The sequence below is a fragment of the Mytilus trossulus genome, chromosome 3 (genome assembly GCF_036588685.1).
Source record: "Mytilus trossulus isolate FHL-02 chromosome 3, PNRI_Mtr1.1.1.hap1, whole genome shotgun sequence".
Lineage (NCBI taxonomy): Eukaryota > Metazoa > Mollusca > Bivalvia > Mytilida > Mytilidae > Mytilus > Mytilus trossulus.
Genome location: NC_086375.1, coordinates 19,551,443 through 19,567,633, shown reverse-complemented (window position 1 = coordinate 19,567,633; position 16,191 = coordinate 19,551,443). Strand labels below are relative to the sequence as shown.

General features: G+C 34.5%; 1 protein-coding gene across 2 annotated transcripts in view; it reads left to right on the top strand.

Moving 5' to 3' along the window:
- Positions 1–3,959: 3,959 nt before the first annotated feature.
- LOC134710330 (acetyl-coenzyme A synthetase 2-like, mitochondrial) overlaps positions 3,960–16,191 on the top strand; it is a 79,571-nt gene continuing 67,339 nt past the window's right edge. Inside the window, exon 1 of one of the 2 annotated variants that reach the window (XM_063570655.1) lies at positions 3,960–4,345. In XM_063570655.1, the coding sequence (XP_063426725.1) occupies positions 4,009–4,345 (337 nt within the window). In that variant the 5' untranslated portion in view covers positions 3,960–4,008. Of the gene's footprint in view, positions 4,346–8,102; positions 8,123–16,191 lie in introns of those variants that run through there. The other variant, XM_063570656.1, reaches the window with a different exon arrangement.

The window sequence follows — 16,191 nt, the reverse complement described above, 5'->3', positions numbered from 1 at the left end:
CGTTTTAACCCATGAGTTGCTTTTTTTTTGTAGCATTATATATTTGGAGAACTAAACTTCCTTCTGAAGTGATTAAATGGTCCTCAAATTTAATACTAGATAACATTATCCTATTTTCAATGGCAGTCTTGCAAGTTCAGAACGACATGCATCATTCGAGGCCTAACAGTGTCTTTAAATGTCGAAATAATTCCCCAGATTTCACTACAATAAAGGAGAATAGGGGCTAGCCTACTAAGGAATCAAAAAGTTTTTCCAGACGTTTACAAGGGTTATCTAACCCTATTGTTTTCTTTCTTATTTTAAAATATGCTTTCCTAGCTTTTTCCATAAGCGAAGTCATGGCGACATCAAAACTGCCATTATATCTAATATTAAGGTGGTACCTAACACTACAGGGAGATCACTCTGTAATATCAGCTAAACGTTTTAATTACGTTGCGTTGTGAAGGCAATATAAAGCTTCTCAATGACCAAAATTAGTATTTGTCAAACTGCTATATAACCAGTGTAATTTTTCTGATAAAACGCTTGGTTCAAATTTTTTGATTTTTTGATATTTTTGTTAAAGGGTCAAAGAGGAGTTCCGAGTGCCGGAGAAGACGTTTTTGAAAATTCACTCATCAAATTTTCGATTTTCCTACCAAACTTACACCTTATTTACTATTTTGATAACATAGTACTAAGCTCATTTGGTAACAAAGTGTAAACACAAGATATTCCTGGCTTTAATCACCACAGTAGTTACATAGAAACTTGCCAAAGAAATTTGTTGTTCAAGAAATCAACAACAAAAATGGCGGCCTAATTTATAGTCACATTTGAATGTCTGAAAATGCTTAGATTATTGACATTACTGTTCTTAACCACCTACATAAGGATACTGAGACCACCAAAGATCATCCTTAATGAACCACAGTGTATAACAAACTTTGAATTTACTTACAACCCCTATCCTGAACCAGTTGCTGAACATCTCCTATTTAAGCTTGTAAATTCAACAAACTGCATTCAAGCTAAATATGAACAACAGAGTAAAGGTCTTCTGCAATATCTTGCGCTGTTAATAAATGCAAATGACATCGAAATAAATCCAGGTCCCCCTATGAATACCACCACAAATAAAGATAGACAATAATTATGTGGAACCTGTGATTAATCAGTTAATTGGTCTCAAAAGGGCATCATTTGTGAAACATGCGACCAATGGTATCACGCAAACTGCCAAGGCGTACATACTGCCTCTTATCATGACCTTAATGGAACGAACCTAAGTTGGCACTGCCTAATTTGTAATGCACCTAACTATAGTGACACAGTCCATGATCTCCACAGTAACATTGTAACAAACAGTGATTCAATACATAGTCTAAGTGACTTATCTAACTGCTCAGAAGCAGATACAACTTCTAGGAGAAAACCACTCCACACTTCTACACCAATTAGAAAACAAGCACAAAGGAAAACAAACAGTCCTTTACGTATTCTAAATATAAACTGTCAGTCTATTAAACTCAAACTATGCAGATTAGAAAATGTAATTGAGAGCATAAAACCAGACATCATAATCTGCACAGAAACATTGCTAGACATTAATATTAAAAGCTCAGAGATTTGCCCAGAAAACTACACCATTTATCGGAAAGACCGCACAAAAGGTGTTGGAGGAGGTGTCATGATAATTGTAAAATCATCTTTAAAATGCGACCATGCATCCGTACTTGACACAGACTGTGAATTAATCTGGGTTAAATTAGAAACTGCAAATAAGAAAAACTTTTATATATGCGCATATTACAGAAGGCATGTATCTGACGAAGAAAGCCTGAAATACTTTTCAAGAGTCATCAATCTCAAAAGTAAGTAACATTCCAAATTCAAACATCATTATTGGCGGGGATATGAATTTCCCAGGATGGGATTGGAAAAATAACACTCTAAAAGAGGGAACCCAATATGCACCCCTCCACCAATCCTTTAAAGATCTAATTGACAACCATCATCTTATACAACTAGTTGAAGAAAATACAAGGAAAGAAAACACACTAGATCTCATTCTCACTAATTCACCAAGTCTAGTTCAGAGGGCAGATGTCCTCCCGGGTATATCAGACCACGACATGGTCTTCACAGAGTTTGACATGAATACCATCAAATTTAAGGAACAAGAAAGACTCATACCACAATATAAGAAAGCAAATTGGGAAGGATTCAAAGAAGACCTTACAGCACTACATAGACAACTGAGTCAAATGTATAGATCTAAAATCATAAATGCGAATGATCAAAAAGTTTTTCCAGACGTTTACAAGGGTTATCTAACCCTATTGTTTTCTTTCTTATTTTAAAATATGCTTTCCTAGCTTTTTCCATAAGCGAAGTCATGGCGACATAAAAACTGCCATTATATCTAATATTAAGGTGGTACCTAACACTACAGGGAGATCACTCTGTAATATCAGCTAACTACATACTAATGGAATAAAAGGCAACACAAACAGGTGGATAAAAAACTGGTTGAGTGGAAGAACACAAACTGTTGTACTAGAAGGGTGCAATTCAACATCAGTCCCTGTTGACTCAGGAGTACCACAGGGCTCAGTCCTTGGGCCAAGCCTGTTTCTATACTACATCAACGATCTGCAAGAAGATTTAAATGCTACAGTTCGCCTGTTTGCAGATGATACCATCGCCTACCTGACAATAACATCAAAAGACAGTGGAAAATTTTTACAAGAAGACCTTGATAAATTAGCTGAATGGGAACAACTATGGTGCATGAAATTCCACCCCGACAAATGTAACATTTTGAGGGTAACAAACAAGAAAACACTAATTCAAACATCATACAACCTCCATGGTCACAAGTTGGAAGAAGTGCAGGCAGCCAAATATTTAGGTCTCACCATTCAAAACAACCTAAAATGGGATCAACACATACAACAGATAACTGACAAAGCAAATAAAACACTTGGATTCCTGAGGAGAAACATCAGAATATCATCAACAAAAGTAAAGAGCCAGGCTTATATTGGACTAGTAAGACCACAATTAGAATATGCCGCATCTGTTTGGGACCCAGCAACAAAAGAATCAATCTACAAAATAGAACAGATACAAAGAAGAGCTGCGAGATATGTGACAAATAAGTACAAACCAACTGCAAGTGTCACAGAAATGATAGACCACCTAAAATGGAAACCGCTGCAACAACGAAGAAAGAAAACCAGACTAGCAATGTTCTATAAAATAGAGAATAATATGGTAGCAATAGAGAAAGAAGGACGACTCACACCATCAGTAAGAAAAGGGAGAAATATACATTCTAAGGCATACCAAGTACCACACTCGCGTATTGATGCACATAAGACTTCATACCTACCACAGGCTATACGGGACTGGAACGCCTTACCACCAGACATCCCACAGGCAGAGACACAAGGTGCCCTACTGTTTTTAGCCAGTTTTTAAAAGTTTAATTTAAATTCACTGTATATAGTTAGTTCCACAGTCTTATTTCAACAATTTATTTACTTGGATGTCCCCTCCTGCAAACGGAACTCGTCAGAAACATATATAGCAGAATCTTCAGTTTGTCAGTGAAGGAGGCTATTATCCGACAGAAACAGAAAAAGTAAATACTTTGTCAAAATTTTATGGAAATTAAACGAGCCAAATTAATTTTAGTGAAAGTGTTGGGTACCACCTTAATACCCGATTATTAAGTAACAACAGAGACATATAATACATGTATTATATGTCTCTGGTAACAATAAGTACCAACTGTCTCTAAGACTTTCCATTTGAATTGAAAACCATTACTTTTGATATATAATACATGGATATATGTTTCTGAAATAAGTTAGGGTGGTTTGGTTTATTAAAGTTTTAGAGACCCATAATCTGATGTGTTCCTATAGAAGGAAATATATTATTATTACAAGAAATCTGAAATGACCAGATCAGTTGCTTTCCCCTAGACGGTAGATATCCTGTCATGACCTAAATATGTTTTCCACACAACAGAGGACTTTTTCGTTGACGAATGCAAGATTATTTGTAGCAAAACTCCATAAGTTGTCAGAAAGATATGTTTCACTTAGTAGTTCCAATCTATTCTCTTCGAAAGGAGTGACAACTACTTTGTTCCCTGAATTCGAGAAAGACAATACTTTAGATATACACCAGAACCTGTACGACTACAGTATTAACAGTTCAGAAACATTCTGGGCAACACTTGCAAGGTCCAGACTGAAATGGTCGAAGCAATTTTCCCAGGTCAGTGATTGCAACATCAATGAAGGAAAGATAAGATGGTTTATGGATGGACAACTAAATGCTTCAGGTATGTTTAACCTTTTCTCTGCCATAGGGCCTATCCGGCCTATTCAAAAACACTACCGTTGAGTGCCACGCTGAGGCCCAAAGGCCAACGGAATTTTGACGTTACGTAATAATAAGCATAACGTCATAGTGCCAGGGTGCCTGAATTTTGGAAAATGGCCGGCGTCAACGCCGTGGATTCGGGTTTTGCCTGTCAGAAGAAGATGAAGAACCAGAGTTTAACGTTAACCAACGGGGAACAATTAGAAAGCCAGATAAAACTGGATTTTTACAAATGTTAATTATGTTCATCTTCAAAACTACTTTATCCCTACTAAAAGAAATAATCTAACGAAAAAAGAAGATTTTCCTTCTTTGAAGTCATAAAAAAAAATTCTAAAAAGAATTTCTCAGTGTATTCAACGTGAGCAAGCGAGAGCACCTGATAGCTTGGTATATACATGTTTGAAATTCTTTATATTCGGAAAATAAAATGATGTCGCATCAGTCAGAAACTTTTAATTGCCCTGTATCAACTATTCAAATTATCTTCTGTTGTGGTTGTCGGTGTTTCTGTTCCTATGTACTATATGTTTACTGAATGAATTTGAATTTATATAAAAAGTGTCATCAGCTAAACAAAACAAACATATAAAAAGGACAAACTAGCACACAAAATTTCGAAGCACACACTTGCACATGTTCTGATAACGTTTACAGGGTACATGTTTCTGGAGAAAAGTAAAAACATTAGATGACTCAATTATCTGCAAATATTCTTCAAACAATTCTATTTCTTTCTAATCAAAAGTAAAATCCAACATAATGTGCCTTCAAAATATATATTTTAAATGTGCTAAATATTTGAAACCAATAGCAAAAAATTAATACTGTACATCCATAAGACAGAAAAAACGATACAAAAATGGAAAAAAAAAGAGTTAAGGGGTCAACAAACACTGCCGCCCATAAATTGTATGGCTTGATCCCTTCTACACAAATATACGGTGGCAGAATGCGGCCATGAAAGAAAAAAGAAATATGTTGTTCCCTCAAGATACTATGTCGTTCCCTCAAGATTCTATGTCGTTCCCACGAGATAGTTATCTAGTTCCCTCAAGATGCTATGTCGTTCCCACAAGATAGTTATCTCGTTCCCAAAAGATGCTATGTCGTTCCCTCAAGATACTATGTCGTTCCCTCAAGATGTTATGTTGTTTCCTCAAGATAGTTATCTCGTTCCCTCAAGATGCTATGTCGTTCCTACAAGATAGTTATTGCGTTCCCTCAAGGTGATATGTCGTTCCCTCAAGATATCATGTCGTTCCCTCAAGATAGCAATAAAATTATATTAATACGAGGAACAACATGTATCTTGAAGTAACATGATATACTTTTTTCTTTCATGGCCGCATTCTGCCATCGTACAAATCAGCAACTGCTTGTGGATGACATGAGAACAAAAAGTGCGGAAGATATAAAGGGTAACACAAAACCGGTCCTCCAAAAAAGCGCCCGAGACCGCCCGGGAAGAGAAAAAGAGCCCGGAGAAAATAAATAGCGTCCGGGGAAGAAAATATAGGGCCCGGGAGAAGAAAATAAGATATTTTATAACAATAATTCTTTTCCTGAATAAAAAAATAAATAATTGCTTGTGTTGTCTTAAGTGTGAAGAAAGTGTTGTTGCACTTTTACATTTTAGATTTTAAAATTGTATATAAGTAAGTAAGATCATTGGCTGAAAACACATTCTGTATATATAATTCGTCTGAATATCAACCAAACAATGTAAGATCTGTTAATTTGCAGAATTCTATTTTCTGTTCAATAGGGGAATGGCATAGTAACGTCGTGATTGCATTGTGCATCACATTCTTAATTTAAAAGTTTCTCTATATATAACATGTACATTTGAAAGGATTCAAACAGTAAACACAAATTCGTGTACTCCTGTAAATATTATTTTAAACGGAAAATGTATTGACATAAAAGATAGTTTCAAAGAGCTGCATCTGATAAAAATCGACCGAATGCAAGTGCGTGTATATATATATGTGCATGTATATAAAACTCAATTTAAGACTTTGTTTGATTTTGGAACATTCAAATACGAAAAAGAAGATGAATTTTGGACTGTTAGTAGGGTTCTTATAACAAATCAGTTTTCAAACACTTACAGACTTTCTGAAGATTCACCACAGGCACTTGTCTCAAAAAAAAATATTCCTATATACCTTAATATAACACGGTATAGAGGAATTTTTTTATTTGAGACAAGTGCCTGTGAGATTAACAGATGTATTGATATACATTTGCATAAGATAGGTTTCTATCCGACGTAGCTCAATTTTGATACATTTGTATACTTCTTTCTGAAGAATATTAAATATGCTCTTTCCCACGAACTATAATATTTCTTGCATCCTTTTTATATATATATATTCTGCTCTAATAGGTATATCAACTTTGCATATTTCTTAAACATCCATTAGATTGACCATTGTCGTTTATTATCAAACAAAAATCTAACTGACAAACGTCGACCGTCGAAACAAAATTGCGTCCATACGGAAACAATTGCATGACGTTATGCATTGTTTCGCTTCCTTTGTGACGTTTTCCGTTGAAATTTGAAATCAAGGGCCTTTCTCTTGGCACTCAACGGTAGTTTACCCCCAAAAACCCGTGGCACTCTAAGGGTTAAGGATTATGCACCCTTGTGTTGATTCAATGCTAAACATATGGAAGTTTTATAGAAAATCCACAGCCTTTATCCTTGTACTCTCATATTTGGCAATTTGATAAATGATAGATATAGGATTATTGCAGAGGGTGGTAAAGGGTTATTTTCGTGCACCGTTTTCTGCCTTTTTATTTCACGTGTTTTCGTGTTTTGTTGTTTTATTTCTCATTTTCTCGTGTTTGGTTCGATTTACGTGCTTCGTGTTTCCCGATATTTATTTTCCGTGTTTCGTGTCGGTGCTCTTTATTTCTCGTGTTTGTCCCGCGTTTGATTAAAAAGTATATGGAATTAATACAAAGTCAGTCAGTCTGAAACTCGGTTGAAATAGAACAAAAGAATCGAAGCTCTTTATTAGAGAAGGCGATAAATGTGTACTGTAATGTATAGTGACAAAAAATTAAAAAGTTAATAGAAACAAACAAAATTACAATTTCCTTCCCAATAACAAAGTGTTTTATTTTAAAAACACCATTTTCATAAGTTTTCAATTTATCTAGTACATAGTTGAGCAGAACAATTAGATATCAGGTCGACGACATGGGTATTTTTCATGTTGGATTTAGAAAATGCGTATCTTCCGATTTCTTTTAAAAAATTACCACGGACGGAAAACATATCAATCTATTAGTTCAGTAATTTTCGTGTCTGCCCTTCTATTATGTGACACAAGAAAAAATTCCAAAAAATGGGTAACAAAAGTATCGAAAAGAGGACATCGAGTGCACCTGAATCCTGAATATTTACGATTTTATTTCTCGTGCTTCGTTTTTCACGATTTTTATTTTTCGTGCTACGTTTTTGCGATTTTTATTTCACGTGTTTCCGTATTCAGTACCCCCCTTTACCACCCTCATTGCATGCAGTGCTGGCATTGATTTCCTAAAAACAAGTTTATTAATGTAGTTATTGGTTAAAACAAATAAAAATATGGACCAAATCAAGTACACCTTTTTGGGTGTGCTCGACCTTAGTGACCTAGCACGAAGTATTTTGGAATTTACAGGTTGATTAGAACATTTTGTAGAAAATGAACACTAGCACATCATAGCAAAGCAAGTGAGTAATCTATGTTTCAAATTTTATAACGAAAATCTCTGTATTAAAGGCTGTGGATTTTCTATAAAAATGTTGGTTTATTTGCTACAGAGTACTCTTTTTCTAGTAAATGCAATGAAACAGTAAATAATTATGCTTTCCATCAATGTTCTTCTCCTTGGTATATGTAGTAAACATGGTAAATGGACTATCTCTATTATTCATTATGTCTGTCGTATTGATACAATTGAAGTTTGAAAAATTCGTACAAAAATGGACGTCCAACGGCTGTTTTGCCAGACACAGCCCCAGCTTGTCTGGCAAAACAGCTGTTGGATGTCAGAGTAATCTTGGACTAGTTTAATAGAAACCGCCGACGATAGGAAATTTAACTTTCTTGCTGCAGCCAGGAATTTGTATTGTCCAATGTCTTCACTGTCGTGTCCTTATATGTTTTTGTACATTGTGACATGTTTGTCAGTTTCTGTATATCTATTTGGAACAATAATAACACTACAATGTGACAAAATTATGTATAACAAATTCAAAGTCTATTTGAAAGTTCAAATTTGTAATCTTGAACTAATTAGGCAGCAACCATTTGATTTTCTGGGGGGGGGGGGGCTATGGTTTTTTTTTTCGCGACAAGTCGAAAACAATTTTTTTCTTTCAATTTTAGCAGAACATATAGTGGCAGCTGAGGGTGAAACAACCAATTTTTTTTTCTCAGAATCAAAAACAAATTATTTTTTTCTCCAAAAACTGGAAACAAACTTTTTTTTACCAAAAAAAACCATAGCCCCCCCAAGAAAATCAAATGGTTGATGCCTTAAATTAAATGTAACTGTTTAACCATTTTTATTTAATGTCAAAAATACTCATTACTAAAGTTGTTGAGAAAAATTCTGAAGGGTTTTATGAAGTATAGCTACAATGTATATCATCTGACTGTCAGACACCGGATCTGTCATGTTTTTTTTGTCATATTTATTACCAACAAGCAAGTTAAAATAAATAAATTATTATGGCTCTTATTTAAAATGGTTGTTCAAAATCTATTTATTCAATATTCTATTGACAATTCTTTGTATACATCCTTGATACTTAAAGATGAAAACAGTCTTAACTTTATACATTTAATTCCAAATTTTGAAAACTGCATTTTACAATGTACATGTTTTATTTTCAAAAAAATAATGTCATTTGTAGAAAATCCAGTGACAATCTGAAAAAAATCACAATGTTACAATATCAGCACATAAAATACCAACCTCAAACTATTTACTAGTTATTTTTAGTACAGAAATTTATCAAATAACTTTTTTTTATGATTCAAGCAATCTGACACCAGAGCCAGGACTTTAGAAAATACTATATATATATACAACTCGTTTAAACATCAACCCAACAATGTTAGATCTGTAAATTTGCTTTGCAAATTTTTTGTTCTTCCCTCGCCGGGATTCGAACCCATGCTACTGCGATATCGTCACACCAAATCGCCTGCACTGTAGCCATCCCCCTAGACCACACGACCACCTGAGCTTCATAAAAATGAAGCTTTCGCTGGCCATGTGTTACCTTTCCACGTCAGTTTTAATCTAGCGGCGTGCTACAGTACATGATATATAAGGCATGGAGATGTTATTTTTACAGATCAGCTACATTATCTATAGTAAAGGATCCTACAAATTAATGTAAGATACAATCACAGAAAATAATTATATTTATAAGTACATCTGAGCCAGTGACAACTCTACAACAGATTTATCTTTGGATCACCAGCAGTGATGGTGATACATGGCTGTGTACATTATGTATATATACAACTCGTCTAAACATCAACCCAACAATGTTAGACCTGTAAATTTGCTTTCGCAAATTTTTTGTTCTTCCCTCGCCGGGATTCGAACCCATGCTACTGCGATATTGTGACACCAAATCGCCTGCACTGTAGCCGTCCTGCTAGACCACATGACCACCTGGGCTTCATAAAAATGAAGCTTTCGCTGGCCATGTGTTACCTTTCCACGTCAGTTTTAATCTAGAGGTGTACTACAGTACATGATATATAAGGCATGGAGATGTTATTTTTACAGATCAGCTAAATTATCTATAGTAAAGGATCCTACAAATTAATGTATTAAAGATACAATCACAGAAAATAATTATATTTATAAGTGCATATGAGCCAGTGACAACTCTACAACAGATTTATCCATCGGATCACCAGCAGTGATGGTGATACATGGCTGTGTACATTATGTATATACAACTCGTCTAAACATCAACCCAACAATGTTAGACCTGTAAATATATATATACAATCATTAATTTACAGTAAATAGTCCAGTGTCGCCTGTCCTCTGTTCTAATGACCTCTTGATATAGGACCCCAATTTATTTACTTGTGATGGTGTTGATGGATTGAGTATAAAATAAACTTTTCTTCATCAGATCATGGAAGTATTATATTGACATCAATATACTTCCATGATCAGAAAAATCTTTAACAGAAAAAATAAACTCCAAATTGTCAAAAAAGTTGTTTCTTAGTTCCTTATTTAATTGACAATCTAGTTTTTATACGACCACAAAAAAAAAAATTGCGTCATATAATGCTATCATGTCGTCGTTCTCGTCTACGTTGTCATTCGAAGACCCATTTTGTGTCCGGACAATAACTTTAGTTTTAGGGAATGAATCTTTTAAATTTTACCCAGAAGGCTCAATACCACTAAAAGAAGGTTGGGGTTACGGTTCTAATAGTTTAGGAATTAGTGAGAAAAAGGGGGTCCATTTTTGTAGTTTTCAAACAATAACTTGTGTTTAAGTGTATGAATCTCTCTGAAATTATACCACAAGTTTCCATACCATGAAGGGATGGTTAGGAGGGTTATGGCTCAAAAAGTTTTGGAATTAGGGGCAAAAAAAGGGAAAAAACTAGGTTTTTCTGGTCAATGGACAACTAAAACAATTTAAAAGCAGTGTAAAGAGGGATGTAATTCAAAAACATTTAACATACAATGTTGGGTATGGTTGGATTAACCTTCCTTACACTACACGTACTTGTAAATTATGTATAAAGAAATGTTAGGTTTTGGACTAATTGCAAAAAGAAGGGAGGTCCAGGTAGTAGTTTTTTTAATTTTTTTGACAAATTTTTGAAAAGTTTGAAGAAGAAATCTTTAATTGCACAATATTCACAATAATTTTGCAAGATCTTGACATTTGTTTTGTGTTAGAAACTCCTATTATGTCAAAAATTTGATCACAATCCAAATTCAGAACCATATCGCAAGCTTGAATGTTGTGTCAATACTTGCCCCAACTATTCAGAGATCGACCTCTGCAGTTGTATAAGGCTTCACCCTGCGGAGCACCTGGTTAGAGCTTGTTTTTATATAAACTTTAAATGATTTATCCTTTTTTATGTCTGAACTAGTATTTTTAGAATTTTTGCTATATATCTAAACTAAGGTCACTTAAAATATTTTTTACATAGGTAAACCAGGAGTATACTCCTTCTGAGTCCAAGAATTTTGTGTTATTTAGTTAAAAGTAAGTGAACTCCTCTATTGGGAAAGTATATCCAAATATAATGAATTACCCCCCTCCCCCCCTTTTAAGTTAAAAAAATCAGATAAGTAAATGTTTAGTGTTTATTTGTTTATTCATTTATACAATGTAGACTAAAAGATAAAAATCGTTATTAGTAGGAAAACACACCACACGAGGATATTATAAGACCATCCTTGCTGCAGCTAAATAATGTGGTTACATTTTGTGTGCCAGGGAATATATAGTGTGACAGAATTGCTTCCCTTTATTAGTAGATACTTATACATGTAAGTCAGGTTTAAGAGGTTGATTTAAGGAAGGGGTGTATTCAGAGAGGTAGGTCTTTTCACTACCAAACACCCCAAAATTATTGCTTTTTTAGCTCACCTGGCCCAAAGGGCCAAGTGAGCTTTTCCCATCACTTGTCGTCCGGCGTCCGGTGTCCGGCTTTAACTTTTACAAAAATCTCCTCCTCTGGGCCAAATTTAACCAAACTTGGCCACAATCATCATTGGGGTATCTAGTTTAAAAAATGTGTCCAGTGACCAAGTCATCTAACCAAGATGTCCGCCACGGCTAAAAATAGAACAAAAAGGGTAAAATGCAGTTTTTAGCTTATTACTCTTAAACCAAAGCATTTAGAGCAAATCTGACGGGTAAAATTGTTAATCAGGTCAAGATCTATCTGTCCTGAAATTTTCAGATCAATGGGACAACATGTTGTTGGGTTGCTGCCCCTGAATTGGTAATTTTAAGGAAATTTTGCTGTTTTTGGTTATTATCTTGGATATTTTTATAAATAGAGATAAACTGTAAACATGGTCAGCAATAATTTTCAGCAAAGTAAGATTTACAAATAGGTCAAAATGACCGAAATGGTCTGTTGACCCCTTTAGGAGTTATTGCCCTTTATAGTCAATTTTTAACCATTTTTCGTAAATCTGAGTAATCTTTTACAAAAATCTTCCCCTCTGAAACTACTGGGCAAATTTAACCAAATTTAGCCACAAACATCATTGGGGTATCTAGTTTAAAAATTTAGTCTGGTGACCCGGTCAACCAACCAAGATGGCTGCCACAACTAAAAATAGAACAAAAAGGGTAAAATGCTGTTGTTGGCTTATAACTCAAAAACCAAAGCATTTAGAGCAATTCTGATCAGGAGTAATATTGTTCATCAGGTCAAGATCTATCTGCCCTGAAATTTTCAAATGAATCGGACAACCTGTTGTTGGGTTGCTGCCCCTGAATTGGTTATTTTAAGAACATTTTGCTGTTTTTGGTTATTATCTTGAATATTATTATAGATAAAGATAAACTGTGAACAACAATAATGTTCAGCAAAGTAAGATTTACAAATAAGTCAAAATGACCGAAATGGTCAGTTGACCTCTTTAGGAGTTATTGCCCTTTATAGTCAATTTTTAACCATTTTTCGTAAATCTTAGTAATCCTTTGCAAAAATCTTCTTCTCTGATACTACGGGGCAAAATTAAACCAAACTTGGCCACAATCATCATTTGGGTATCTAGTTTAACAAATGTGTGGCGTGACCCGGTCAACCAACCAAGATAGCTTCCACGGTTTAAAAATAGAACATAGGGGTAAAATTCAGTTTTTGGCTTTTAACTCAAAAACCAAAGCATTTGAAGCAAATCTGACTGGAAATAAAATTATTTATCAGGTCAAAATCTATCTGCCCCGAAATTTTCAGATGAATTGGACAACCCGTTGTTGGGAGCTGCCCCTGAACTGTTAGATTTAAGGAAATTTTGCTGTTTTTGGTTATTATCTTGAATATTATTATAGATAGAGATAAACTGTAAAAAACAATACATGTTGGCAAAGGAAGATCTACTAATAGGTCAACATGATCAAAATTGTCAGTTGACCCCTTTAGGAGTTATTGCCCTTTATAGTCATGTTTTAACCATTTTTTCGTAAATCTTAGTAATCTTTTTCAAAAATCTTCTCCTCTGAAACTACTGGGCCAAGTAAATTATAGATAGAGATAATTGTAAGCAGCTAGAATGTTCAGTAAATTAAGATGTACAAACACATCACCATCACCAAAACCCAATTTTGTCATGAATCCATCTGCGTCCTTTGTTTAATATTCACATAGACCAAGGTGAGCGACACAGGCTCTTTAGAGCCTCTAGTTTTCTTTTATTGTTATAAATGTGACGTAAATACAAAAATTAATTCTTAAGTTATTAATTCTTCAAATAAAAAAAATTACATGTAAGAGACCAAATTTCAAACAGAAAAGTCTATAACACCACAACTGCGCAAACCACCACGGGACACCTCAAATATTTTTTTTCTTCATTTTTAGCTCACCTTTCCTACAAGGAAATGTGAGCTTTTCTCATCACTTGGGGTCCGTCGTCGTCGTCTGTCGTCGTTAACAATTTTTCAAACATCTTCTTTTCTGAAACTACTGAATTGATTTGGATGAAACTTAGCATGATTGTTCCTTAGATTATCCTGCACAAAGTTTGTGCTTCGATTTTTGATCCGTCAAAAAACATGGCCGCCGTTACTTAAGATAGAACATAGGGGTCAAATGCAGGGTAAAAATGTTCATTAGGTCAAGATCTATCAGCCCTGAAATTTTCATATGAATCAAAGAACCCATTGTTGGGTTGCTGCCACTTAATTGGTAATTTTAAGGAAATTTTGCAGTTTTTGGTCATTATCTTGAATATTATTACAGATAAAGATAAACTGTAAACAGCAAAAATTATCAGCAAAGTAAGATCTACAAATAAGTAAATATGACCAAAATTGTCAATTGACCCCTTAAGGGGTTATTGTCCTTTAATGACAATTTTTCACAATTTGTTCATCATATTTGCTAACTTTAAAAAATCTTCTCCTCTAAAACTACTCAACCAAATTCAACCAAACTTCAACTGAATGATCAGTAGGGTGTATAAAATAAAATATGTGTTTTATTTTCTATTTCATCAAAAAACATGGCCGTCATGGCTAAAAATAGAACACAGGGTAAAATGCAGTTTTTGACTTATATCTCAAAAACTCTAGCATTTAGAGCAAATAAGACAAGAAGTTAAAGCATTTATTAGGTCAAGGTCTACCTGTCCTGAAATTTTCAGCCGAATTGGGTAACTGATTTTTCAGGTATAATGCCCCTGGATTGATGATTTTAAAGAAATTTTGCAGTTTTTGGTTATTATCTTGAATATTATTATACTGTATATAGCAAAAATATTAAGCAAAGTAAGATCTACAAATAAGTCAATTTGACCAAAATTGTCAATTGACCCCGTAAGGAGTTATTGCCCTTTAAAGACTTTTTCACAATTTGTTCATCATGTTGACTTACTTTAAAAAATCTTCTCCTTTGAAACTGTTGTATCAATTTCAGCCAAACTTAGGCTAAATGAGTTTCAGAGTATCTAGTATAAATTTTATATTTTATTTCCTTGTATGTCAAGAAACATAGCTCCTATGGCTAAAATAGAACATAGGAGATTATGATTTTTTTTTTTTTTGAAGAAAATAGGACTATTCAAAGATCATTTAAATAAATTGAAAAGCCAAAATAATCATTGATGAGAGATTTAACCCAAAAAATAAGGTGAGCGATTCAGGCTCTTGAGAGCCTCTTGTTTCTTCTTAAATATTTGTACCAATAATAAGAAAAGTGACAAATATCAAAATTTCACCAATGAACAGAGATCAATCAAGGATACTTGGACTGAGTACTAATTATATATACAAGTTCAACACACCCACGATACCGCGGGTCTGTGACTGAATTAAAGTATATAACTATGCGTAAGCCTTATTTTAGTATTCGTATTGTCATCAGATAAAGTCATGCCGATTATAAGATGCACAGTTTTATCTGCTTTCAAATCTTTCTGTTTGAACCTGTCGACCTGGAACTTATCAATCATTGGTAATATTAATTATTTGGAAAACAAAAGGTCCTGGAATGGAGTCTTTTTTAATCAACAGCATTGCCCTATATTTGTTATGAATAAAGTAGAATTCTTTGATTGGCTGTTTTACTTCATGCCCAATAACAAATTGAAAACTGTACCTATACGCCTTATTATACACCACGCAACGAGTTGCGGAGGGTATAATGTTTTTGACCCGTCCGTCCGTCTGTCAGTCAGTCCGTCCGTCCGTCCGTCCGTCAGTCAGTCCGTCCGTCCGTCCGTCAGTCCGTCCGTCCGTCCGTCCGTCAGTCCTGTTTCTTGTCATCGCAACTCCTCTTAAACCACAGAATTTCACGAAACCTTTTCAGATAATAAGGACATACTATGTAGTTGTGCATATCGACATGAAATTGCGTTTCAATTTTTTTTCTAGGAGTTACCCCCCTTTGAACTTATTTACTTTAATGTACTACCGCAATAGTTTGTCATCGCAACTCCTCTCAAACCACACAACATAATTTCACGAAACCTTTCCAGATAAATAGGACATACTATGTAGTTGTGCATATCGACGGGAAATTGCGATTCAATTTTTTTTCTAGGAGTTACGCC